We start from the raw sequence: 11,910 nt of genomic DNA on the forward strand, positions 1-11,910 counted from the left end.
TAACCATTTAAAGACAATATTCATTCAACCATTACAATTATCTTTTACTTGACAAGTTAATAAATTATTAACTTGTTTTTATAGCAATTATTAATAATAATTCAAGTTTTGAAGAATTCAAAAAGACGAACTAAAAGATGATGAATAAAAAAAAAAGTCAAAAATGAAACTAAAAGCACAAACAAATATTTTAAAAAATCAAACTAAAAGCACAAACAAGTATTTAAAAAAATGCAATTTGACAAATCATCAGAACTATGAGCCAGCTATGAATAACCAATTATGAATAATCAACATTTGTCCCTTAAATTGTTTTACAATAAAAAGTATTCTTAATATATTCATTATTATTCTTATTAGCCGAAGTTTATTGCATTAAGATTGAATATAATTTAAAGTTTTCTTAAGTTGCTTCAAATACAAAGGTGAAAGTTAAAGAAACATGAAACTATGGCGACGAAAAAATCACCACAATTCAAAGATGGATCACTCATTACAGCCAATGCACCTGATGTACGAGACACTAATCATAATGTAATTCAAAGATGGATCACTCATTACAGCCAATGCACCTGATGTACGAGACACTAATCATAATGTAATTCAAAGATGGATCATTCATTACAGCCAATGCACCTGATGTACGAGACACTAATCATAATGTAATTCCATCAAAATCTAAGTTTAGATAAGATGTAGCATGGTAGTAGATGTCATGCGGTGTCAAGGTGAAACTTGAAGGTAAAACAAAATTTACAAGACAGTTGAAAACTTTTTTAAAAGAAATCTGAAAGTAGTCCTAAGTCAAACATTTGTTGAAGGATGAATTTTCGTTTAACGATTTTTTTTTACAAATATATTTGTTAAGCTACTGAGTATTCCATAATATTGGCTACAGTTTTTTTATTTGTTTTTTTTTTTTTCGTTAGTAATTTTTTCATTTATTGTTTTTATTCATCCTTATCTTCATAGTCACAGATGAAGTTAGGAATAGTCTTTGACTTTTTAATGTTTTCCTTCATGAAGTCTAACATTTCAATGTTGTCAATGCTGAGATTAGTTCTTTATTATAATGCAACATTTCCAGCTGTTAAAAATACTCGCTCTGAAGTGGCTGATGATGCTGGTATGCATAAAAATTTGCTTGCTGAGAAGCAGAAACTTCTTGCAATTAGTTTTCCAATATTCGAGGATGTCCGAGTCCTTGAAAGCAACCATTCATCACAATACAAGGCAATTTTACACTTTACCTCGGTAAAAAAATGTTTTTAAATCGGTTTGGTAGGATTGTGACTATGAACTTTTTAAGAGCACTTGTTGAGGCAACTTCATCAGCAGCGTCAAAATTATTGTATCCTTATATCTTGGGTCTAGATAGTGTGACATAAAGTACTTAATAACTCTGTTGCTACAATCAGGAAATCGATTTTCAAATCCCCCAAGAATTGCCTCAGCTGCTTCCATGACAACAGTAAGTGGAAATCTGTTGCCAATTTTATCTTTTCTTAAGATTTTAAAGATCACCAAGTTGATTGTTGGAGCTTATGCAGCCAGTTAAAATCCATTCTTGATCTGATGATCCGCCCTTCAAAGATGTTGTTGGTTCCTTTGCATACATATCCTTTTCATACTTTCTCAACATTAGAACTCCCATCAGTTGTTGCCTACGTATGTGTTATTTTCCCCCAATGCATTTCTTTCATTTTAATGAATCATTTTTTTTAGTAATATTTTCGCTAGTTAGTTGCCCAGGATAAGATTCAAATTTGACAGGAAGACGTTTAATTTTAAACTGAAGTAATCAAATGAAGTACTAGAAATTGGAAAGGGACTTATTCTCTCCTGGTGCCACACTAAAATCTTTCAGTTCCAATAATTTGGGAACTATTCATCAAAAACACAAATTAAAAGCATTTTAGAATAGAAAAAGAAATATTTGCAGAAACTTTTTCGATAATTCTGAAATTGCTACTTAGACATCAAACTTCAGTTAGATTAAAAAGTATGAATAAAGTTGAGACGATCTTATGAAATTTTTATTTATTCGACGATTATTCGAAGGATATTCGACAGAACTAAAAAAAAGATTTTAACGCCCTATATTCAAAAACAAACAATTCAGGATGTTTTTAAAATATATTAACATTTATATAAACATATTTGCATAGTTGATTTTATCATAAAAATACTGATACCAGACGTTAAATCGTATGCATGCATGTATATATTTATGTATTTATGTATGTATGTATGTATGTATGTATGTATGTATGTATGTATGTATGTATGTATGTATGTATGTATGTATGTATGTATGTATGTATGTATGTATGTATGTATGTATGTATGTATGTATGTATGTATGTATGTATGTATGTATGTATGTATGTATGTATGTATGTATGTATGTATGTATGTATGTATGTATGTATGTATGTATGTATGTACATAAATAACTACATATATAATAAAACACAAAATACTATGAGATATGACAAATACTTAGAGAATTTACATATTAATTTACATGAGCACTTATTAAAACTTCACTGAAGATTTTCTCAAACAACCGGTAAATCAAGCATTTGCCAGCAAATGCTAAGATCATAAGACGAATGTTATAAAAAAATTTTTACGAAGGTTTTCGGATGATTTTAAAAGAAATAAATGGATGTGAACTTCTAGTATCATAACATTAGAAGTGAAATATGGCGTGACGGTTTAGAAAAATGAAGTTAAGAAGGAAAAAAGCATTTTTTTAAATACTCCGCAAAAGAACAGCCCTTCATGAAGTATACCGATGAACATAAAAAGCTACGATAATCTTCTCTCCATTAGCAACAAATCGTTATTCAGGTCATTAAGAACTTTCCGCACCTAAAAAAACAAAAAACAAAACGATCTTTAAAATAACAAGCAACCTTAACAGTAGGATATTACACAAAAATCCTAGAAAACCATTCAATATTTAAGGATGTTTTTGAACTGAATACAAAATATTTTTGAACACTCATATACTTGGGCCGAGCTTAAGCTTACGCAAGCCTCCAATTGCTCAAGCTCCAATGGCGAGCTCATCTCTCGAGCTTATTTATCAAGCTCTAATGGCGAGCTCTTCTCTCGAGCTTATTTATCAAGCTCCAATTACGAGCTCGTCTCTTGAGCTTATTTATCAAGCGCTCGCATAATGACTCTAATGTAAACCTTCATTATTTTAGATCTATTAAGAGATTTAACATTTTGCATAAACGTTTGAATATACGAAATAAACATTAAAAAGCTCTTAAGAAACACAGGGCAGAACAAAGACATAGAAACCCAAGTCAAAAAAATAGTTCCTTTCAAATATTTATTAAATTTTAGATAATAAGTATCATTTATTTTATTTTACTTTCTTTCGATTTTATTTGGGATGCATTTAACACAATTAACTAAACATCTAATAGATATAACGTGACAAATTAAAAATGTAATTTTATCAATTCTTATTGTAGCACCTGCAATAAATTAACAAGGTTATTTCAAACATTTTAATATTCCTTTTAAATCTGTATAAATCATTTGAGAACCGTCTATGAGCTTAATGTTGCTGTTTTACTCCAGTACCAACCAATGAAATAAAGCGCTTAGTATTACAAAACGTACCAACCAAAGAAGTAAAGTGCTTAGTATTATAAAACGTAATTAGAAGTAGATAATGATTGCTTTTCTTCGCCAAACTTTTTATTATTAATAATCAAAATTTTTTCTACTTTTCAGAACACTATGACAAAGTTTGTCCTGCAAAACTATAATTTTGAAAATATATAACCCTAACGAAAATTTTCAATCAGTCTGCTTCATAAACTTCTAAACAGCGCAATGGTCATTGAAAATGGTGAAATATTTGGCTCTTGAAACTCAGTTCGAACTCAAAAAAAAACTTAAAACTTAGTTTTAACCGAGCTAAAGCCTGACAAAAAAACTTAAGCTCGTTTAGTAAAAAAAAATCGAGCTTACACGAGCTTTTTCTGCTCGGCTGAAATGTCAAAAAAATTATCAGAAAGAAACTAGTCTTACTTTTAGAATAGTTTGCAAGTTTATAGACAACGTTGATTTTATTCTAAAAAAATAAGTGTATTAAATTTAAAACCTATTGAAAAATAACTTCAACGTTTACATAAATTTTGTGTAATCGAGATATTAAACTTAACTATTCAAATACACAAAAAAAACATACTGTTTTATTTTATCAGAATGAGTTTGACGATGATACAGATAAAGCTGTTCGAACTTTATTGTTTCACTGAGAAGAGAAAAAAAAAAAAAAAAAAAAAAAATGTATATATAAAAACTTCTATTTCATTAAAAAAAACATTCAATACTCTAATTAATTAGCACATAAATTTCATTGATATACAGTGACATGCAAAATTTTTTCAGCCAATGAAATTTCGTATCCTAATTTCACAAGACATCTACCGTCACTTCCAAAAGATTCGTCTGAGAAAGCTTTTTTTTTTTCCAATCTTTGATTATCCAATTAAGATGATCTTTAGCGAATTGTAATTGGGCCTTTTTATTCTTTTTACTGAATAATAGTTTCCTCTTATATATGCAACCAAAAAGTCGCACATCATATTGTCTTTATGTCCCACATCATATTGTCTTTATGTCCCACATCATATTGTCTTTATGTCACAGTACTACAACTGATATTAACTAGGTCTTTAAACTTCAGCTCAGGTGCTATTTCAGCAGCATTTTTCTTGACATTGACAATCGATTTGAGTTTAATAGAACATCTATATTTCATAATACACTCTATATTTTAAACTAGGTCCACAACTGTATTTTACAACAATATCGTTCATAGTTAAACCTAAATTTAATATTTTTGGAAGTGTCGGCAGACAACTTGTATGACGTTTTTTCGGTACGAAAAACGAGGTTTGGTACCAAATTCCGATTGTAAAACACAGTGGAGGAAGCGTGATGGTTTGGAGAAATTCCTCTGCACAAGGAGTCGATTCATTGGCAAGATCAATGGAAATATGAACGCTGCTATTTACAAGGACATTCTAGAAAAAAAATTTTTATCTTATGTTGAAGAACTCAATGCCGCAGAACTAGAGAATGACCCCAAACACACATTCAACTTGTTAAAACAGTGTTTCCTGCTTCAAATGTGAGAGTTTTAATTGGCCAACTCAATTACTGGACCTGAATCTAATAGAACACTTATAAGAAAGGCTAGATCATCAAGTTTCAAAGCATAGATATTCAAATCAAGTTGCTTTATTAACATCATTGAAGGAAGAATGGGATAAAGCTCCCCCTGTTTATATTGAGTCAACAGCACATCATTGTGCGGCCATTGTTGCTGCAAAGAATACGGCTGCAAAATGTTAAAATAAACATTTTAATTCAAGTTTTTTAAAGAACATCTGCACTAATAATTTGTCTGTTGTACAAATTGGCCATAAGTTTTTTCACATGCAAGTATAACAATTACAGTATAACAAATACATCAACAAACAAATAATATTCTTTTGGTATAATGTTTTTTGTTTTATCTCATACTAACATCACATGAATAACTTAATGAATTGTTAATCACATAATGAATTGTTAGTCTTTTTTTTTTTAATTTGAGTACGAAATGTCACTGGCCAGAAACTTTTGCATGCCAATTTATGTGTATATAAAAAAAAAAAAAAAAAAAAAAACATACTTGTTATTTTTCAGATTCAAACGCACATTTAATTGATTTGATATAGAATTAATACGCATCATCAACAATAACGTGATAATAAAGAGCATGCTTATACTGAAAATATATAAATTAGCCAGAAAATCAAAGACACCTGTCAGGCTACACAATATAATTCACAAAAAAAATATTCCAAAGGTAGAAAATAAAATTATAATTTGAAAAGATTAGTTAACTGCTTATTTACAGATTATTTCATTTATTCATTTATGATAATTAAAACTTATTCTATTTTATCTTAAAGCAATTTAACATTAAGTAATTAATCTAATTACTATATATTAATCTAACTATCTATATATACTAATCTAATTATCTTTAAGTAACTTAACATTTAACCTAATTAAGTAATACAGCACCAAAGTATTCAAAACACAGGGGATCAATGCATGGATTGAACTAAACATTTTAAGCTTGAATGCCTTTGAATGCTGCAAAACTCAGTGTTTTAATTGTTTACTTTAACTTTTTAAAAAATTCATTTAACATCTTGGCAATTTGTAAATCGAATGTCAAAAATTAAAAAAAAGAACTTACAAAATTCCCATTAGAATAACAGAAGAATGTTTACATTGAATGCTAAGAAGAAAAAAGCATTAGCGGAATGGTAAATATTAGAAAGCCTAAAAAAAATACACTCTACATACTTAAGAGTGACACACACAAGTAAAAATCTGATCAAAAGAAAATCAATGGAAATTATTAAATTAAACTTATCAAAATAAAGCTTATTAATTAAAACAGTATAATCAAGGAAATAAAAAAATTTTTCTTAGAAAAGAATATAAAAAGTGAAAAAAAAGTCATTTGTAATTCAATTACTAATTTTAATCAGTTTTATTAACAACTAACTTTGTATTTAATATTGTATCAAAATAATAGAGGAAATCTCTACCTGTCAAAGAAAGCATTATATGATATTTCAAAGGGCATAGCTTTGCTAATTATTTGTTTATCTAGAAAAAAAAAAGAAAAAACTTTTTATGTAATAACAAAGTCCAAAGCCGTTATGCAAACACCATTCCATGACTTTCATTAAGAAAATAATACCTTGAACAGCAATTTTATGTAACTGATTTAACTCTTCATCCGCTATTGCAATTTTTTGAATGCCCAACTTCTTCCTCAGCACAGCAAGTTCTCTGATATCACTTATGCTTTGAGATTTGCACAATGCTTTATAAGGTTTGTTTTCATATTCAAAAATGTCATTGTCTAAGCAAAAAACATCTTTATTGACCCCAAAACATCTCTTCAAGTAATTTCTTTCAGACTTATAAGTCTCTCTAAAACACGGAGGAGAAGTGTGTGGCCTCTCAAGCAGAATGCTCGAAGATTGCAAGTTGAACATAGAACTATCATATGAGTTGGAGGAACCATAGGTATTTTTAACTTTTTTTGTGTGTTTACAATCTAAAGAATATTTACTAAACAATTTTAATAAATGGAAAGTAAAAGTACATTTTAAAAATAACTACTAAGGATGAAATGTAATAATCTTTCTTTTATTATTTACATTTTACCAGTTTATTCTATATAAAATCTATGCAAACTAATTTTAACCTTTTGTTTTACTTTCTGGAAAGCTATTCTTTGGATTCTAAATTTAAAAAAAAATCAACAAAATAAAATTATCATTAAGTTATGATTTTCAAATTGACAAAATAGATACAATAGAAGGAGATTTACCAAATTCTCAAGGTTTTCAGCAACTTTCCATTTTCGCATCAATAACTTAAAAACTGTTTCACGTGACAAGAAAGAGCAAAAAAAATACTAAAAAGAAAAAGTTTAAAACATGTTTTATGTATTTTCATTCAACAATTTTGTCATTAGACATCGTTACAACAGTTTAAAAATTTACCCTTTTGTTAAGTGTAACAATAGAAATGGCATTTGGCACGATAAAGACTGTCTTTTCACGCTGAATGTTTAGCACATTCTTTAGGTAAATAATAACCTAAACAGAAAAAAACAACTCTAATTTTTTAAAACATTTAAAAAATACCACAGTAGATAGAACAACTTCCTCTATCATTACCTTAGTTTCATAACCAAAGATGTTTGAATGGAAACAAATGCAATTCGTACAAATGATCATTTTTCCTTGCAGCAGAATGTCTTTTTGAAGAGCACATGTAAATCCTAAAGAAAGAGAGTGTAAATTGAAAGAAACTTAAATATTTTAGCTATAGTTAAAAGAAAAAGCTCTATTATAAAAAAAGTTGAAAATAATTTACCATTCAAAGGTTTCTCTCCTGGAGGAAGTTGCGGAAATAAACGATAAAGCTCGCCAACAGGGTCACGATTCGGAAGTAATACCTAACGAGAGAAAAAAAAAATTCAAACCATCGATGAGTAATTAAAATTCTCATTTCATGCTTCATGTTATAAAAAAATAAACATTAATAATTAACTTTTTAATTAAGATAATATACAATAAAGCAACTTCCAAATGAAGAAGTAATTCACAAATTCTTATAAAAAGATAGAAATTATATCTTTGGACTTACACAATTTGGAATTAATGAAAAAGAAAACTTTTGGAGCAGACTTCTATTTTGTAGTTTTTGATTTTGTGAAGAACTTACAATGATATGGGAAAGATGACAATCTTTCATTAACTCATCAAATGAAGAGTTGAATGTTAAAGTCTTTGTCATATGAGAAAAGTTATCTATGCTTTTTCAAAGAATGCAATAATTTTACAACACTTGTTTTATAATAGAGAGGAGGTCAAACTGAGAAGTATTAACCAACAATTTATCTTAAATTGTGCTATTCTGGTCACCCTTTTAATGTAATTAACAGAAATAATGAAAAAAAAAAAAAAAGAACTTCTGCAAGAAACTTAATAAATTACAACTGAATTTGAAACGAGTTATTGTTATGCTGCAATAAATTTTAACATAACCATGTTTGCTATCTTTTCAAAATTAAAACACATTTTTATATTAAAACAAGAGCAAAAATATTTTTCAAGACTGCATCCTTTAATTTACAAAAGATTGTGCAAAATGCTGGTAAATTGTAAAGCTTCTTTACAATTCAATATATAAACAATATGTAAAACACCAGATGATGTAACTTATTCAAGCTCTGATATAATACACTTTCCACCAGATTAATGCAATCTATGTATGACTTTTTATGCCTTCTTTCTGGGTTAAAGATTTTTTTTAAAATTCTTTCTCAAGTTATTTTCAGAACTATTTGGAATAGTTTTCTTTCATTTATTCAACATTTTAAGAACATCAAAGAAGAGCAGTACAATAGATGAAAAATAAATCATATAGCAAATTTAATCTGTTTCTAATAAAAACACTGAGATTTTGAAATAAATTATTAATGTTTCATTAAAATCATGCTAAACATTCTGAAATCAGAAAAAGAAATAACAAAAAGGAAACATCCTTCTTCCAAAATGAAAAAGAAACAAAATAAATAAAAAACAAAAAAAACAAAAAACCCAAAAAAAAACCCTTAAAAAAGAAAAAACAAATCAAAATGTTGCTTTGCAACTGAAATTTGTAAAACAACAAATATTGTTACAACTATGTAATAATTTATATCACTATAAATAGATATACTTATAAGATAAACCAATAGAAATTTAATAATTTAGCTGTTAAGTATAAGGAGACATTGAAGTATATATATGTATGTGTGTATGTGTGAATGGATGTGTGTGCATGTTTATGTTTGTATGTATTTATATGTGCATTAAGGATTGGTCATGTAGTAGTAAGGCTAAGTAGCTGCTGCACTAATCACTACTGTCTGATATAGTGTTTTAAATTTTTTACGTGGTTGGCCTTAATCTTCACTCAATTACAGTGCTAACATCTTACACAATCAAGATGCTACTTTAATTCTTTAAAATTCACTTTTAAAATAAGTTAAGCACCTTAATTAAAAACTTTCTTTAAGTGAAGCAATAACAAACTGTAATAAGACTTAAGTTATACAAAACTAAACCTCAAAGTTCCAGTAAAACAGAAAATTAAGGCTTCAATTTCTATTTGCTTCTTTACTATATAAAACAATATTTATAATTAAAAATTTCCTTTATTCCCTTTTCTATTTTTTTTTTTTTTTTTTTTTTTCTTTTTTTGCTTTTGAGATAACAATTTTACAAGTTTTAAAACCCTAAATTTTTTAGATAAAATAAAATTGCCAAAACTGAAAATGGAATTGGTAATTTGAAAAAAGAAATTAAAGAAAAGTTTTCTTAAAAAAAAAAAATTAAAGAAATTTTGTTAATTTTTTTTTTTTTTAAAAAAAAAAAAAGATACTATGCTTATTTGGCTTACCAAAGGTAGTTCACGTAGAAACCTGAAACAATATTTTAAAGTAAAATGTCTCCAGCTAAAAGTTTCATTCTCCTCTTTAATTTTTATCATTTTTTAAACTATATATTTTCAAAAAGATTTACAACCAGGTCTGTTGCAATAAAGAGCTATTTAAACAAAAAGGTATAAAGCTACTTTTTAGAAATAAGCAACCAATCAGTCTTCTGAGACACATAAACTTAACTAATTATATATCTCTACTTATTAGGTACAATATTCTTTGTATCAATTTATATGGTGAAAAACTTTATATTCTAAAAGCATTCTCAGAATGAGAGAAACATTCTGAATGTGTGTAAACAATACACAAAACTGTAGGAATATTTATATATTTTAGGCTTCAAGACTAATCCAACAATATTTAACAAAAAGGGAAACATCTTATTGTTTTACAAAATAATTCTTAAAAGATGAAAAAAAATAAGAAGCCCTTTATTATTAGTGCTAATGAAATTATTTACTGCTATGTAATTATCAGAGTAATAAGATTTCTTTTATTAAGGAATTCCTCCTATAAGCCTCAAATGTTTAAAACATCATTTTCTAATATATATAATATATATAATAAATATATATATATATATATATATATATATATACATATATACATATTATATATATATATATATATATATATATTATATATATTATATATATTATATATATTATATATATTATATATATTATATATATATTATACATATTATATATATTATATATATATTATATATATTATATATTATATAAAAATATTACTTAGATTGAAATAAAAAAGCTTATCATTTTACTCTGCATATTTTACTAGATCTTCAGAACCAAAACAAAAAAGAAAGAATATGCAGGATTGGTAAGAGAGGTGCAAAAGATGTGAATGATGAACTTTGTTGAAACAAATGTATCTATTAGAAATTAATATAAATTAATTAGACAAAATATAAAACCAAAACATAAAAATATGATCTTTATTTTAATGTTTAAATTTACTGAGTTCTTAAAGTAGCAGCAAGGATAATTCTATTTTTAAAAATGAATGAAACAACAACAACAACAAAAACAATAATTAGATTAGAAAAAACGAATTATCAAAGAAATATAAAACTATAATATATTGATTCTTAGATCAAAATATTTTTACTTATTGCAGAAAAAGTAAAATTATTCCAATAAAGTTTATCTTTAAAAGAATAAAATAGTCACATAACAGCTACATTTAAAAAGAATTTTGAAACAAAGTACTTACAAAATAACCACTTTCAGCAATAGAACGTCTGTACTTCTTTCTAGTATAAAAACCCATAATTAAGTTCAACTAAAAATCAAACAAAAGTGACATATAAATTGTAGCAAAACTTTATGAAGCAGAATAAAAAAAAACTTTTTCTGAGGCAGAAACAAACAACTTTATTACAAAAACTCATGACTATTACAAAAAAAATTGCCATGAAATATTTATAATAAGTGAGAGCAAGTTAAAATAGTTCATTCAGTTTTAGTAAATATAATTTGCATAAATATACTGTAACTGTTCATACTCTATGAATGTATGTTTTATAATGAAACATAACCACAATTGCATTTAATGCAAGATATCAAATTGAAAGTTAAGTCTAAATTGAATCTTTATATATATATATATATATATATATATATATATATATATATATATATATATATATATATATATATATATATATATATATATATATATATATATATATATATATATATATAATCTCTTGTGAGAGAATCCTTACATTTTACCTTAAGTCAAGAGGTTTTAATGAAAGATTGTTGTTTAAGGAGAAA

The 11,910-nt window shown here is 26.5% G+C and overlaps 1 protein-coding gene across 15 annotated transcripts in view; it reads right to left on the reverse strand.

The window, feature by feature from the left end:
- Nucleotides 1-2,117: 2,117 nt before the first annotated feature.
- The window catches only part of LOC149893352 (uncharacterized), a 19,715-nt gene continuing 9,922 nt past the window's right edge, over nt 2,118-11,910 (reverse strand). For 5 of the 15 annotated variants that reach the window (XM_090086175.1, XM_090086199.1, XM_090086205.1 and 2 more), the window contains 13 exons: nt 11,345-11,384; nt 7,993-8,074; nt 7,794-7,897; nt 7,617-7,712; nt 7,442-7,528; nt 7,316-7,352; nt 6,803-7,165; nt 6,648-6,708; nt 6,290-6,331; nt 5,714-5,809; nt 4,220-4,285; nt 4,060-4,102; nt 2,118-2,877 (listed from right to left, as the gene is read on the reverse strand). In XM_090086175.1, the coding sequence (XP_089942301.1) occupies nt 2,815-2,877; nt 4,060-4,102; nt 4,220-4,285; nt 5,714-5,809; nt 6,290-6,331; nt 6,648-6,708; nt 6,803-7,165; nt 7,316-7,352; nt 7,442-7,528; nt 7,617-7,712; nt 7,794-7,897; nt 7,993-8,074; nt 11,345-11,384 (1,180 nt within the window). In that variant the 3' untranslated portion in view covers nt 2,118-2,814. Of the gene's footprint in view, nt 2,878-4,059; nt 4,103-4,219; nt 4,286-5,713; nt 5,810-6,289; nt 6,332-6,647; nt 6,709-6,802; nt 7,166-7,315; nt 7,353-7,441; nt 7,529-7,616; nt 7,713-7,793; nt 7,898-7,992; nt 8,075-8,265; nt 9,519-10,065; nt 10,325-11,344; nt 11,385-11,636; nt 11,721-11,865 lie in introns of those variants that run through there. The other 10 variants (XR_016452119.1, XR_016452136.1, XR_016452158.1 and 7 more) reach the window with 7 other exon arrangements.

The sequence above is a fragment of the Hydra viridissima genome, unplaced genomic scaffold (assembly GCF_058129835.1).
Source record: "Hydra viridissima isolate aposymbiotic clone 2 unplaced genomic scaffold, HvirCarnegie_v1 scaffold_1, whole genome shotgun sequence".
NCBI lineage: Eukaryota > Metazoa > Cnidaria > Hydrozoa > Anthoathecata > Hydridae > Hydra > Hydra viridissima.